At 45.2% G+C, this 13,347-nt stretch overlaps 1 protein-coding gene across 9 annotated transcripts in view; it reads left to right on the top strand.

Moving 5' to 3' along the window:
* Positions 1 to 13,347, top strand: part of dpf3 (double PHD fingers 3) — a 158,160-nt gene that overhangs the window by 96,428 nt on the left and 48,385 nt on the right. For 7 of the 9 annotated variants that reach the window (XR_007956762.1, XR_007956763.1, XM_052021265.1 and 4 more), the window contains 4 exons: positions 144 to 233; positions 11,182 to 11,257; positions 11,409 to 11,450; positions 11,690 to 11,827. Coding sequence is in view for 7 of the 9 variants with exons in the window: in XM_052021265.1 (XP_051877225.1) it covers positions 144 to 233; positions 11,182 to 11,257; positions 11,409 to 11,450; positions 11,690 to 11,827 (346 nt within the window). In the remaining 2 variants the exon portion in view is untranslated. The remainder of the gene's footprint in view (positions 1 to 143; positions 234 to 11,181; positions 11,258 to 11,408; positions 11,451 to 11,689; positions 11,828 to 13,347) is intronic. The other 2 variants (XM_052021273.1, XM_052021323.1) reach the window with 1 other exon arrangement.

The following is a 13,347-nucleotide window of genomic DNA, read 5'->3' as shown; positions in this document are numbered from 1 at the left end:
TGTAAGTTTTTACCCTTCACCCACCTTCCTGAATGGTAGAGAGTGTGATCCTGAAAGTGGAAGAGACAAGGAGAGGAGAAAAACTGCGGTAATGCAGTGGGACTGGAGGTGTTTCGAATAATTATATCTTCTGTTGACTGCAGAGAGTTTTAAACAACGAGGAGAATGTCGAAGACTTGGAGGAGGATGTGGAAGATGAAGTGCCAAAGCGCAAAAACAAACCCCGAGGACGGGTAAGCACAATGCAGAAAATCAAGTACAGAAAACAGATCATTCTTAAAATAAACATTTGAGAAAAGTTCTGTCTTTTCCTGTAAAATCATTTGATAGAAATTTAAAATAAGCTGAACGTTGTATATAATGCAAAGGTTTTACTCAGATAAGAGTTTTATGCTTGTACATCATGGTGCAGAATTATTGCTTGATTCTTGGCATATTTATGATAGAGGAATAAACTAAAATTTCTGGTACGGTTGATCCCATTCTGCGTTAACTCTTTTGCAAAAGCGAGGAGAGATATACACTTTCAAAATATCCTTAATTTATATTATGCTCAAAATAAAAATAAAATTGCTGCTGGTCCTTGCTCCTTGGGTGAAGGTGCCACCCAAGGAACATTTACCTGGAAAATTAAAAAAAAGCAGGTGCTAGAAATCTGAAGTAAAAACAGAAAATGCCGGAAACACTCAGCAGGTCAGGCAGCATCTGTGGAGAGAGAAAAACAGTCAATGTTTCAGGTTGAAGACCCTTCCTAAGAACTGGGAAAGAGAAATCAAGTTGCTTTAACCTTTCAGAGAGGTTGGAGGAGCAGTGCATAGGACAAAGCGAGTGTTTTCAATTGGCTGAGGCAAGTGTAAACAAGGTCATTTGGTCAGTGGGTTAATAGAGAGAGAGAGAGAACCTGAACAAAGGAACATAAAAGCTTCAAAACGAGGGCAGTTAGAGAGTGAGAACACAAAGGGATGTAAAAGTTGCAAAATGCAGAGCTCTAGGGCATGCCCAGCAGATCAGGCTGTGCTAAAGTTTAGAGGGATTTGGGCCAAATGCAGAGAAGTTGGACTAGCTCAGGTAAGCTGCTTGGTCAGCATGGATTAGTTGGGCAATGGGCCTGTTTCCGTGCTGTATAATTCTATGACTCTAATGGAGAGAGAAAAGTTGAGGTGGACTGGCCAGCTCTGATATAGACGGAGAACTTGTAAAACTTGATACCGAGTTCAGAAAGCTGCAACATGTCCGGACAGGAGAGGTGTTCCTCCTCCTCAGGTGTACGTTGGGCCACTATATAACAGTGCAGGAGGTGACTGATGGATGGGTCAAAGTGGGATGGAGAATTAAAGTGGCAGAAAGATCATGGTCACCCCTGCAGATTGAGCGCAGGTGGACTGCAAAGCAATCATCCGATCTGTGTTTGCTTTCCCCAGTGCAGAAGGGGCCACATTGTGGTCGTTGCGTAGAGTACAAATGGGAGACGTGCAAGCGATTAGTTGCTTCAGCTGGAAAGACTGTTTGGGTCTCTGGATGGTGGGAAGGGAAGAGGGTGAAAGGACAAGTGCAGCATCTTCTGCAGTGGCAAGGAAAAGTGGGAGTGATGGTGGGGACGGAAAAGCAAACCTGGGAGTTGTGAAGGGAATGACCCCTTTGGAATGCAGAAAGGGGAGGAGGTTAGGTGGTTTATTGTGCTGCTTGGAAGTGAGATTTGCCTGTGTCCCTTGAGTAAGATAAGATAAGATATTTATTTATTAGTCACATGTACATCAAAACACACAGTGAAATGCGTCTTTTTGCGTTACTGAGAGTGTTCTGGGGACAGCCCACAAGTGTCGCCACGCTTTTGGCGCCAACTAAGCATGCCCGCAGCTCCTAACCCGTACGTCTTTGGAATGTGGAGGAAACAGGAGCACCCGGAGGAAACCCACACAGACACACAGGGAGAATGTACAAATTCCTTACAGACAGAGGTGGGAATTGAACCCAGGTCGCTGGTGTTGTATTAGCGTTATGCTAACCACTACACTACTGTGCCCCTTTAAGCTCAGGTTCAGGTGATTAGTGCCTTCCACACTGCTCAACTAGTCCTTTCCTGGGCTAATTGACAGTGCTGGAAATGTGTGTTGCTATCTGGATTGAAATGTAATTTGGTAATTGGTTCATTATTCTCACATGTACCGAAACACAGTGAAAAGCTTTGTTTTGCATCTCATCCAGACAGATCATTTCACAACAACAGTACGTCGAGGTAGTACAAGGGAAAAGCCAAAACAGAATATAATGTTACAGGTACAGAGAAAGTGCAGTGCAGGCAGACCATATGATGTCTCTGGGCCTGTACTCGATGGAGTTCAGAAGGATGAGGGGGGATCTTATTGAAACCTACTGGATTCTGCAAGACCTGGATAGAGCGGATGTGGAGAGGATGTTTCCATTAGTAGGAGAGTCTAGGATCCGAGGGCACAGCCTCAGAATAAAGGAACGTCCCTTTAAAACTGAGCTGAGGAGGAATTTCTTCAGCCAGAGGGTGGCGAATCTGTGGAATTCATTGCCAGAGGGCTGTGGAGGCCATGTATTTGGGTGTATTTCAGTCAGAGATTGACAGGTTCTTGATTGGTAAGGGGGGTTAAGGGTTATGGGGAGAAGGTTGAAAAAAATCAGCCATGATTGAATGGCGGAGCAGACTTGATGGGCCAAATGGCCTGATTCTGCTCCTGTATTTTCTGGTGTTTTGGAGTGGCTGCAAGAGGGACACAGCAGGGGCGGGGATGTGCCTCCACCCCACAACTCACGACGCTTGTGGATAAGGGAGGACGAGGAGACTTGTGCACCACCCACGCCAGAGGTGCCCCTCCAAGGCAGAACTGAAAGGGAGACGGCGGGGAAGAGCTGCAGAGCTAACCTCCAGGTGAGTTTCTCCTCAGCCGGGAGCAGTGCTGAGCAAATGATCCATTACTTGACAAGATTATGTCCAGGGACGTGCTCTCACTGCCCCTCAATAATGCTGCTTTCAAAGCAACCACCTGCAAGATGCACATCCCTTGCCACTTCCATGCCATTCCCACCATGGCAGCTACTTCTCCTGTAATACTCTGAGCCCTCTTAAGTAGCTCATGCTCTCTCCTTGTCCCATCTAATCTTCTCTCTCAGGGTTGTGAGTCCTTGGACATTCCCAACCCAAAAGACTCCTCTCTTTTATTTGTTAAAATTTTCATGATATGGGCAGTGCTGACAAAGCCAGCATTTATTGCCCATCCCTAATTGCCCCCGAGAAGGTGAAGGAGCTCCCTCAGTGCTGTCGGGGAGGGAACTCTAGGGTTTAGACTCATCAACAGTGAAAGAATGGCAATACAAAAGGCACTAGAGGAACTCAGCGGGTCAGGCAGCATCTGTGGAGGGAGATGGATAGTCAATGTTTCGGATCGAGACCAGATGAAGTCTCTTGTGATCTCTAAGAATAGCGATACTTTGGGACGGCATAGAACCTACAGCAGCACACATCTGCTACCCTTGATGATAGAGGCTGCGCTTTTGAGAGATGCTGTTGGAGTAACCTTGATGGTAAACTCTGTAGCCACAGTGTAGTGGTGGAGGAGGGAATGAATGTTTAGGGTGGTGGATGGGGAGCTCATCAAGCGGGCTGCTTTGCCCTGGATGGGGTCAAGCTTCTTTAGAGTTGTTGGAGCTGCACTCTCCCAGACAGGAGGGAGTGGTCCATCACACTCCTACCTTGTGTCTTGGAGATGGGTTTGAGTGTTGGGAAGTAAGCCATTCACCACAGGATACCCAGTCTCTGACCTGCTCTTCTTCATGTGGATGCAGGGGTAACTGGCAATGGTAACACAATTGAATGTCAAGGGTAAGTGGTTGCCTGGCACTTCCGTGGCAAGACTGTTACTTACCACTTATCACCCCATGCCTGATTGTTGTCTAAACCTCATGGGCTGCTTCACTTGCTGAGGAGGTGTGAACAGAATTGAACATTGTGCAGTCATCAGTGAACGTCTCCACTTCTGACCTTGTGATGGAAGGGAGGTCAGTGATGAAGCAGCTGAAGATGGTTGGGTCTGGGAACTGTCCTGAGGAACTCCTGCAGTGATGTCCTGGGGCCGGGATGATTGACTTCCAACAACCAGAACCATCCTCCATTGCGTGAGGTCTGACTCCAACCACTGGAGCGTCTTCCACTTGATGCTCACTGACTTCAGTTTTACCTGATCTATTCAAGGTGCCTCATAGTCAAATTCTGACCCTATTAACTTGAGGTGGAATCAAATCTACGCAACAGAATTATACTGTAGGTAAATCAAGCCCTATGCTTTATTCACAGTGATGCACACTACAAATCGTGAAGGTTATCATACTTGGCTTTCTGAACTCGAACTTTCCCGACACGTGATCAGCTGTGTGAGCTAGGCTTGCATGTGTACAGGTGATCAGCCCTGTCCACAGTTCCCTTGCAACTCCCAATCCTGTCTTCCCTAAAACTGATACTGCCTCCTCATTTCCTTGTGCAGTCATATACTGTATACTCCTCCACTTCAACACATCACTTACAGTTCCATTGTGTCCATTCATGGTTACGGGCTGTCATTTCCTGGGTTCTTGGGCACCCCATCAATCAGACGCCGGGGTTCTCTGCTGTCGGGGTGCCAGGTGGTGCTTTGATCTGACCTTGTCAATGGTTTGTGACTCCATTCAGTGGCTGAAGTAGCAAATGAGCCAAGTGTCACGTCTTTGAAGAGTGTAACAGCTGTGCGCAGCTGTTCTTTGTCACAACCAGCTCTTTCTCATTTCTTATCTGTAGAAAACAGTAAGTATCTTCAGCAAATTAAAATTGTTGAACTTAATTCCTTGTGAAGCCAGCAAGACTTTGTGGGAGGGCTCTGCATTCTCACGCTCGAATGCTTTTAGAATCTCAGCCCTGTGGCTAATTACTCACGCAGTTGTGTCAAAGCTGATTTCACATTGACATTTCCAGTTATAGCAGCTTTCCACTGAAGTGCAATGTGTTTCTTGCTGCTGGTTTGGCTACAAAAGTAGAGAGGGATTTTTGGAATAGAATGGAGTCAAGCATAATGATGAATGGACAGGAAAGTGAAGCTGAATATCAGTTGATCCATAATATTGAAAGATGGACCAGTCTCAAAGGGAGAGATGACCTGCTTCATCTTCTGCTTATGCTCTTGACCTGAGACACTGCAGTCATCACCTACCTCTTCCATGACCAGAGGTACTAGCAGGACAATCTGTAGAGGAAGCCTTTCTGTCACCCTTGTTGAAGCTACAGCTATATTATTGCGTACTAAGAGAAGGTCCAGCAAGGTTGATGGATATATCACAAAGGGAAAACACAAGGGTGATTCATGACCCTCACCAATTTTACAGATGCCCCACAGAAAGCATCCTATCTGGATGCATCACAGCTTGGTAAGGCAACCACTCTGCCTAAGACCTCAAGAAATTTGTGAACGCAGCCCAGTCCATCACTCTGTCTACACGTCCCACTGCCTCGGGAAAGCAGCCAACATAATCAAGGACCACTTCCACCCCGGTCATTCTCTCTTCTCCCTCCCTTCCATTGGGCAGAAGAACACATACCAGGCTCAAGGACAGCTTCTATCCCGCCGTTATTTGACTCTTGAACAGACCTCTTATGTTCTCTCCCTACTCCTCCCTTTTTGCTGCAACATGCTTTTGCTTTCTTTAACTTTTCCCAGTTCAGGCGAATGACTCCGTCTACACATCTGACTGCCTCGGGAAAGCAGCCGACATAATCAAAGAGCCCTCCCACCTTGGTCATTCTCTCTACTCCCCCCCCTTCAATCGGATAAAAGATGCAAGAGCCTGAAAGCAGATACCACCAGGCTCAAGGACAGCTTCTGTTATAAGACTATTGACTGGTCCCCTTGTACAATAAAGATAAACTCTTGATCTCTTAGTCTTCCTCTTCCTGGCCCTAGCACTTTATTTGTCTACCTGCACTGCCCTTACTCTGTAACTGTAATACTATATTCTGCATTCTGTTATTGTTTTTCCCTTTTTACTACTTCAGTTTACTTTTGTATAGAATGATCTGTCTGGATGACATGCAAACAAGGTTATTTCACTGTATTTCGGTACATATGGCAATAATAAACCAATACCAATAAAGTGGTGGGCACAAAGGTAGTTACTGTGGCAGTCAGTCAGTTCTGATGGTTTCCTATGAGGTTCGTCCTTGTCCCTGCTATCACTTGGTTAATTCAGCTGCTGGATAACTTTCAGCACTTGACTCCTTGCACAGAGGTTTGGGGGTGAAGGTATCTGAGGGTAATGTCAGTGCCCTTGCTTATTCCAGAGAATCCGACTAATTGGTCATGAGACCGCTCTATTCTGAGACTGGGGAAAAATCAGTGAAAGGTCAACTCTTCACATTGTGCATGTAACTGAATTATAGATTCCTCAGCTGGGATGTGATGTGTTCCAATGGGCACCACGGTGCTGCAGCTGGTGGAGCTACTGCCGCACAACTGCAGCAACTGGAGTGCAACCCTGACCCCATGGGCTTCCTCCGGGAGCTCCAGTTTCCTCCCACATCCCAAAGAAGTGCGGGCTGGCGGGTTAATTGGCCGCTGTAAATTGCCCCTAGAGTGGTAGAACCTGGGGGGGGGTGTGGGGGAGTTGATGGGACTGTTGAGAGAACAGGTTGCAGGGAAAATTAGTGAGAGAATGAGCTTGCTCTGTGAGCTGGTATGGCCTCGATGGGTCGAGATGGCTTCCCTGCATGTTGTATGGAAATATATGCTTTGATTCCTTCTCAGACTGTTTGCATGTAATGATATGGACGGTGGCAATTTGTAGTCATTATCCCGCATTTGGAAGGCTGACTGTAGCATGTGTCAAGTGGCTCCCGATCTTCATTGTCTCACTGAAGGTCAAGTTGTTAGCCAACCCCTTCTCTACCCAAGATTTTGTTTTAATGACAGCGTGAAATAAGGCAGTATTTATCAGTCGAGGCACAAAGTCTCACACCCAACTGGTCCCTCAAGAAAGAGATTGCTCTGCATTCAGTGCTCTAGGCTGTAACCTTGCTGGGAGAGTCCCAGACTTGGCCCTCAAGGTGTGACCTGCACTGAGAATGTTAATTGAATGGATGGTAATAAAATGGTCGTAAGTTCTTTTAGGCTTGTCGCCACTGCATGAGAGACCGATGAGTGCTCCATGCTCCTGTGGAAGTTGGTTAGCAAGCATTCGTGAATCAAATCTTGTGTTGTGGTCAAATTTCACAAACTGCTCCATTCTATATAATGGCTGCGTTGTTGCACACTCACATATCAACTGTCTGTGGTAAAAGCACGGTGGTGCGAGGTCCAGTTTATAGGCATGAGTCATTTTAATTTTAGACTGGTGATGTTTTCTACAAGTGTTTGTTAATGATCTGAAACTTGCCCCTTTCACCCTGTGAATACAGTGTTGGTGTAATCCGGGACCCTAATTGGTGGTAATACTTTGCATGTCAGAACTTGTATTGGATTCTCACTTTATCTTTCCTTAGTCTGAAAATCAAATAATGTGAAGCAATGAACCAAATTTGTTTGGATTAAAACAGCAGAATTTGCATCTCTGTCTGGTTATATAAAATACAGACAGTTAAAATGCACAGCAAAGAACAAGTCACAATTCATAAGGGTACTTTTTATTGTGGAAGTTCTCATGAAGTGATGGTCTATTGTGAAATAATTAGCCAATCAAACTTTGATATACTTGTAGGTAATGGTTGCAACTCAGTTGCTGACCATTGGAAGAATTCTTGACTTCCTTTGAATAGTGCCCACACTATAGGAAGGATATAAGAGATTGCAGATGCTGGAATCTGGAGCAACACACGAGATGCTGGCAGCATCTGTGGGGCAAAATGGTCAGTCGACATTTCGGGTTGAAACCCTTAATCTGGACTGAAAGATAGAGGGGAGATCGCTGGTATAAAAAGGTGAGGGGAAGGGGTGGAGCAAGAGCTGGCGGGTGATAGGTGGATGCGGGCGAGGAGGGGTGATGGGCAGATGGGGGAGGGGGGAGTGGGAATAGCGACAGAGGCTGGGAGGTGACGGGTGGGGGTGACAAAGGGCTGCAGGTGATGGAATCTGACAGGAGAGGAAGGTGGAGCCTGGAATCGAGTGAGGGAGGTGGGGGGGGCAGATGGGAACTGAGGGGGAGGGGACCCAGTGGGAAGAGTAATGGGCAGATGGAGTGGGTGGAGGAAGGGAACAAGTAGTACCCACTGAGTTCCGCCAGCATGTGTGTAGCCATAGGAAGGATATAATTACACAGGAGAGAGTGCGGAGGAGGTCCACCAGGATGCTGCTTGGATTTAGTTATGGGGAGAGATTGGATAGGCTGGGCTTGTTTTTCCTGGAGTGGAGGAGGCTGAGGCGTGTCAGTTTATAGGCATAGATAGGGTAGATGGTCAGAATCTTTCTTCCCCATGGTAGAGATATCAAAACAAGAGGGGATAGGTTTAATGTGAGAGGAAGGAGTTTTTTTAAGGGGATATTTTTTGCACAGTTTTTTTTACACAGAGTTGATATCTGGTTCATGCTGCCAGAGGCGGTGGTGGAATCAAATACAATCACTCCAGTTAAGAGGTACTTAAACAGATACTTAAAAGCATAGAAGGATGTGGACCTAATATGGGTAAATGGGATCAGTGTAGATGGGCAAAAAAGGGCGCGATGGGCTTCCTGTGCTGTATGACTCTATAAGTTAGTTTGTAGAACGCAGTTTGGTGTGCAAGACCATTGCTGATCCCTCAGCTGATATTTTTGGTGTGAGGGAGAATTAACTGGCTGTTATTATGTGGGAGTTCACTGTGCAGAAGCCATTTTCCCTCCTCCCCTTCAATATAAGGGTGACTACCCTTGAAAATTCTTCCTGAAGTATGAAGCACTTTGGGGTGTGCTGAAGTTGCAAAGGGCATTTTAGAAATTGATATTAGTTCTTAAGTGACAGAGGCTGTAAATGAATCTGCCTTTCCTTCCTTATCCTCCTCTATAGGGTAGGAGGAAGAGCAAGGGGAACGCCACATCACTGTTTTTATGCTCATAGTACAGTATGTTTTTATCTTCATTTCCCCCTAACTTGTAAATACAGATGACAGTGGTTATTATAGTGAGCTAATGTGAATTTTTGTTTGTTCCTTTGGCCTTGAAGACCATGTTTCCCAGGCTCTTAATATTGTACAATAGTTGCAAGGGATCATTGAAAGGTTGGTTGGTTTTGTTTTTAACTTGTTTTAAAATTGACAGACAGTGCAGTGGAACGGTTTAACTAAAATTTCCAAATTGAAGGGAAAACCTTATTGCGTTCACATCTAAATGAACATGGAATCAACAACAGCATCAGAATCGGAATGAGAATCAGATTTATTATCACTGATTTAAATGACATGAAATTTGTTGTTTTGTGGCAGCAGTACTGTGCAAAGACATAAGGTTACTGTAAATCACAAAAATAAATAAATGTGCAAAAAAAAAGGGAATAATGAGGTAATGTTCATGGGTTCATGGACCGTTCAGAAATCTGATGGTGGAGGGGAAGAAGCTGTTTCTGAATCGCTGAATGTGGGTCTTCAGGCTCCTGTACCTCCTCCCCGATGGGAGTAACAAGAAGAGGGCATGTCCCGGATGGTGAGGGTCCTTACTGATGGATGCTGCCTTCTTGAGTCACCGCCTCTTGAAGATGTCCTCAATGGTGGGGAGGGTTGTGCCTGTGATGGAGCTGGCTGAGTCTACAACCCTCTGCAGCCTCTTGCAATCCTACGCATTGGAGCCTCTATTCCAGGCAGCGACGCAACCAGTCAGAATGATCTCCACCATACATCTATAGAAATTTGTAAGTCTTTGGTGACGTACCGAATCTCCTCAAACTCCTAATGAAGTAGACCTGCTGGCGTGCCTTCTTCATGATTGTATCATGTGTTGGGCCCAGGATAGATCCTCCAAGATATTGACGCCCAGGAACTTGATGCTGCTCACCCTTTCCACTGCTTTGACCCGTCAATGAGGACTGGTGTGTGTTCTCCTGACATCCCCTTCCTGAATTCCACAATCAATTCCTTGGTCTTGCTGACGTTGAGTGCGAGGTTGTTGTTGCAACACTACTCAACCAGCCAGTCTACCTTTTACCTAACAGTGAAAATATTATAGACTTCGGCCAAAATTATCAAAAGCCTAAACCATTTTAAGCATTATTACCAGGACTAGAGGGCATAGACTAAATTAGAAGACACAGGTTTAAGGTGAGAGGGGAAAGATTTAAAGGGGACCTGAGGGGCATCTTTTTCATACAGAGGGTGGTGAGTATATGGAAGGAGCTGCCAGAGGAAGTGGTTGAGGCAGGCACAATAGTATCATTTAAGAAGCACTTGGATAGGTAGATGAAGGGGCGGGGCTTAGAGGGATGTGGGCCGAATGCAGGAAATTGGGACTAACTGGGTGGGCACCGTGGTCGGCACGGACTGGTTGGGCCAAAGGGCCTGTATCCGTGCTATATTGCTCTATGACTCTATGACTCAGTGTCTTTTGTCTCTCCTTCCACTGCTGCCATGCCTGTATCCACTGACACTTCAGGTGTACAGTTCAAAATCCACTCTATAAATTAAATTTGGGTACACTAATCTGTAAGTTTGCTGCTTTTTAAAAAATATTCATTCAAAGGGTGTGAGCTTTACAGGCTGAACCAGCAGGCACCCCCCAAAATAATTAACCATGTTGAATGTGTGTGTGTGTGTGTGTGTGTGTGTGTGTGTGTGTGTGTGTGTGTGTGTGTGTGTGTGTGTGTGTGTGTGTGCATGCGTGCGTGCGTGCGTTTGTGCGCGCGTGTGTGTGCGTGTGTGCGTGTGTGTGCGTGTGTGTGTGCGTGCGTGTGTGTGTGCGTGCGTGTGTGTGCGTGTGTGCACGTGTGTGTGTGCGTGTGTGTGCGTGTGTGTGTGTGTGTAATATATGCCCCTGCATCAGCAGTTCAGTTTAAATCTGTATGCACAAGCTTAGCAGCTGGGTCCATTTCACAATTGAGGTGAACCTATGCATCACTGAAATTCTAGTGGTACTGTTACAGTCTTTGCGAAATTAATTTGTTCCATGCTGTAGACGTTTATTGCAAAGTTAACAGGGTGTGCCCTTTTCTAAATGTGTATTCCCCTTTCTTTAAATACAGACACGTGGTGTAGGAGGGAAAAGAAAAGCAGACTCCTCTTCCCAGGAAGACCACGATAAGCCGTATGTGTGCGATAGTAAGTAGCTTGTTGTGGCGTTTACAGGTGTGAACTTCCAGCTGCTTCTGCTCCCTTTCTCTTGCATGTGTGAAAACCGTCTCATCTCCTCTCTGCTCTGTCTTCTGTGAAATTCACTCCTTTTTCTCTTGTTTCTTCTTCTCTGTTTCAGATAGTTTCAAACAAAAGCATAACTCAAAAACATCTGAAAAAGGTACTATGCAGTTGCCGATCTAGTCTATGAGTAACTGTGCATAGACTGCAGCTGTGGTGTTTTGCTTCTTGGCTATTTTTAATTTACCTTTTTGTGTACTCTTTTTATTCATAATATATCCTTGAATACTTCACTCTACTAAAACAATCAGCAGTTTTGAAAAAAGTATGTATATATAGTATCTCAGTATAATTTTACATGACTAATGTGCCACTGTTTGGTCTCCCCTTTGTTTCCAGTCTGTGGCAAGCGATACAAGAATCGGCCTGGCCTTAGTTATCACTATGCTCATACACATTTAGCTGACGAGGAAGGAGACGATGACCAAGATTTGGAGCCTTGTTCACCACCTGTCCTGAAAAGCGAAGGGCATAAATGTAAGATGAGCCCAATTCCTAAGCCATACCAGTGTTTGGATTGTCAAAGTTTCTCTCCCCGCATTGTAAACCAGTTCCTGATTTTACTCTTGAGCTTCTGGCTAAAGTTAAAATGTTTTTTCTGCTATTTGCCATAAATACTGAGCAGAGGGAGTCTTGGTGCTTTACAGTGATGGCACAGCAGTTAACTTATTGGACTAACAATCTTCAAACCCAAGTTCAAATCCCACCAGGGAGAGCAATGTCATTCCTTTAATAACCTGGAATTTAGTGAAAGAACTATGAGTCTTTTCATCACAAAAGCTACCCAATTGCTGTTAAAAATCCATCTGGTTCACTAATGTCCTTCAAGGGAGGAAATCCACCACCCTTTCCGGCTTTGGGTTGTATGTAACTCCAGACCCATGCTGCAAGATCAACTGTTAAACTTGGTTTTGGTATTGGTTTATTACTGTCACATGTACTGAGATACAGTAAAAAGCTTTTGTTTGCTTGCCATCCAGACAGACCATGCTGTACATAAGTGCATCGAGGTGGTAAAAAGAAAAGCAGAATGCAGAATATAGTGTTACAGTTACAGAGAAAGTGCAGTGCAGGCAGACAAATAAAGTGCAAGGGCCACAACGAGGTAGATTGGGAGACGGAGAGTTCATCTTTAGCGTATGAGGACAGTGATGAGTCTGATAACAGTGGGATAGAACTGTCCTTGAGCCTGGTGGTACATGTTCTCAAGCTTTTGTATCTTATTTTCAGGTTCAACTTTATTGTCATGGGCATACATACCCAGGGTATAAATGCCATGAAAATTAGCTTTTTGCAGCAGCAGCACAGTACAGTACAAACATAAGTTAATGTAACATTATATTAATGTAAATTTTACATAACTTACATGACAAAATAAACATAATGACATTAGTGCAAGTTGAGAGAGAGAGAGAGAGAGAGAGAGAGAAGGAGAGAGAGAAGAAATATCGTCCAAGGTAGTGTTCGGGTATTTCATGTTGGTTCAAGAACCTGATGGCAGTGGGGAAGAATGTTCTGCCCGATGGAAGCAGGGAGAAGAAAGAGTGATTGGGGTGAGAGGGTCTTTGATTATGTGGCTGCTTTCCATAACTGTGGGAAGTGTACATAGAACATAGAACAGTACAGCACAGAACAGGCACTTCGGCCCACAATGTTGTGCCGACATAGCAAATCCCTCTTACCTACAGAATGCCCATATCCCTCTGTTTTCCTCTCATTCATGTGCCCATCCAGGCCCTTCTTAAAAGCCCCTAATGAATTTGCCTCCACCACCCTATCAGGCAATGCATTCCAGGCATCCACCACTCTCTCAGTAAAAAAAATGTACCCCTCACATCTGTTCTGAACCTATCCCCTCTCACCTTAAATGCATGCCCTGTGGTATTGGATCGCTCAATAATGGGAAAAAGATATTGCTTGTCCATTCTATCTGTGCCCCTCGTAATTTTATACACCTCCAACAGATCACCCCTCAGCCTCCGCCGCTTCAGAGAAAA

This window comes from Pristis pectinata, chromosome 1 (assembly GCF_009764475.1).
Source record: "Pristis pectinata isolate sPriPec2 chromosome 1, sPriPec2.1.pri, whole genome shotgun sequence".
Classification (NCBI taxonomy): domain Eukaryota; kingdom Metazoa; phylum Chordata; class Chondrichthyes; order Rhinopristiformes; family Pristidae; genus Pristis; species Pristis pectinata.
Note: the sequence above shows the minus strand (reverse complement) of the source record. Positions and strands in the feature narration are given on the sequence as shown.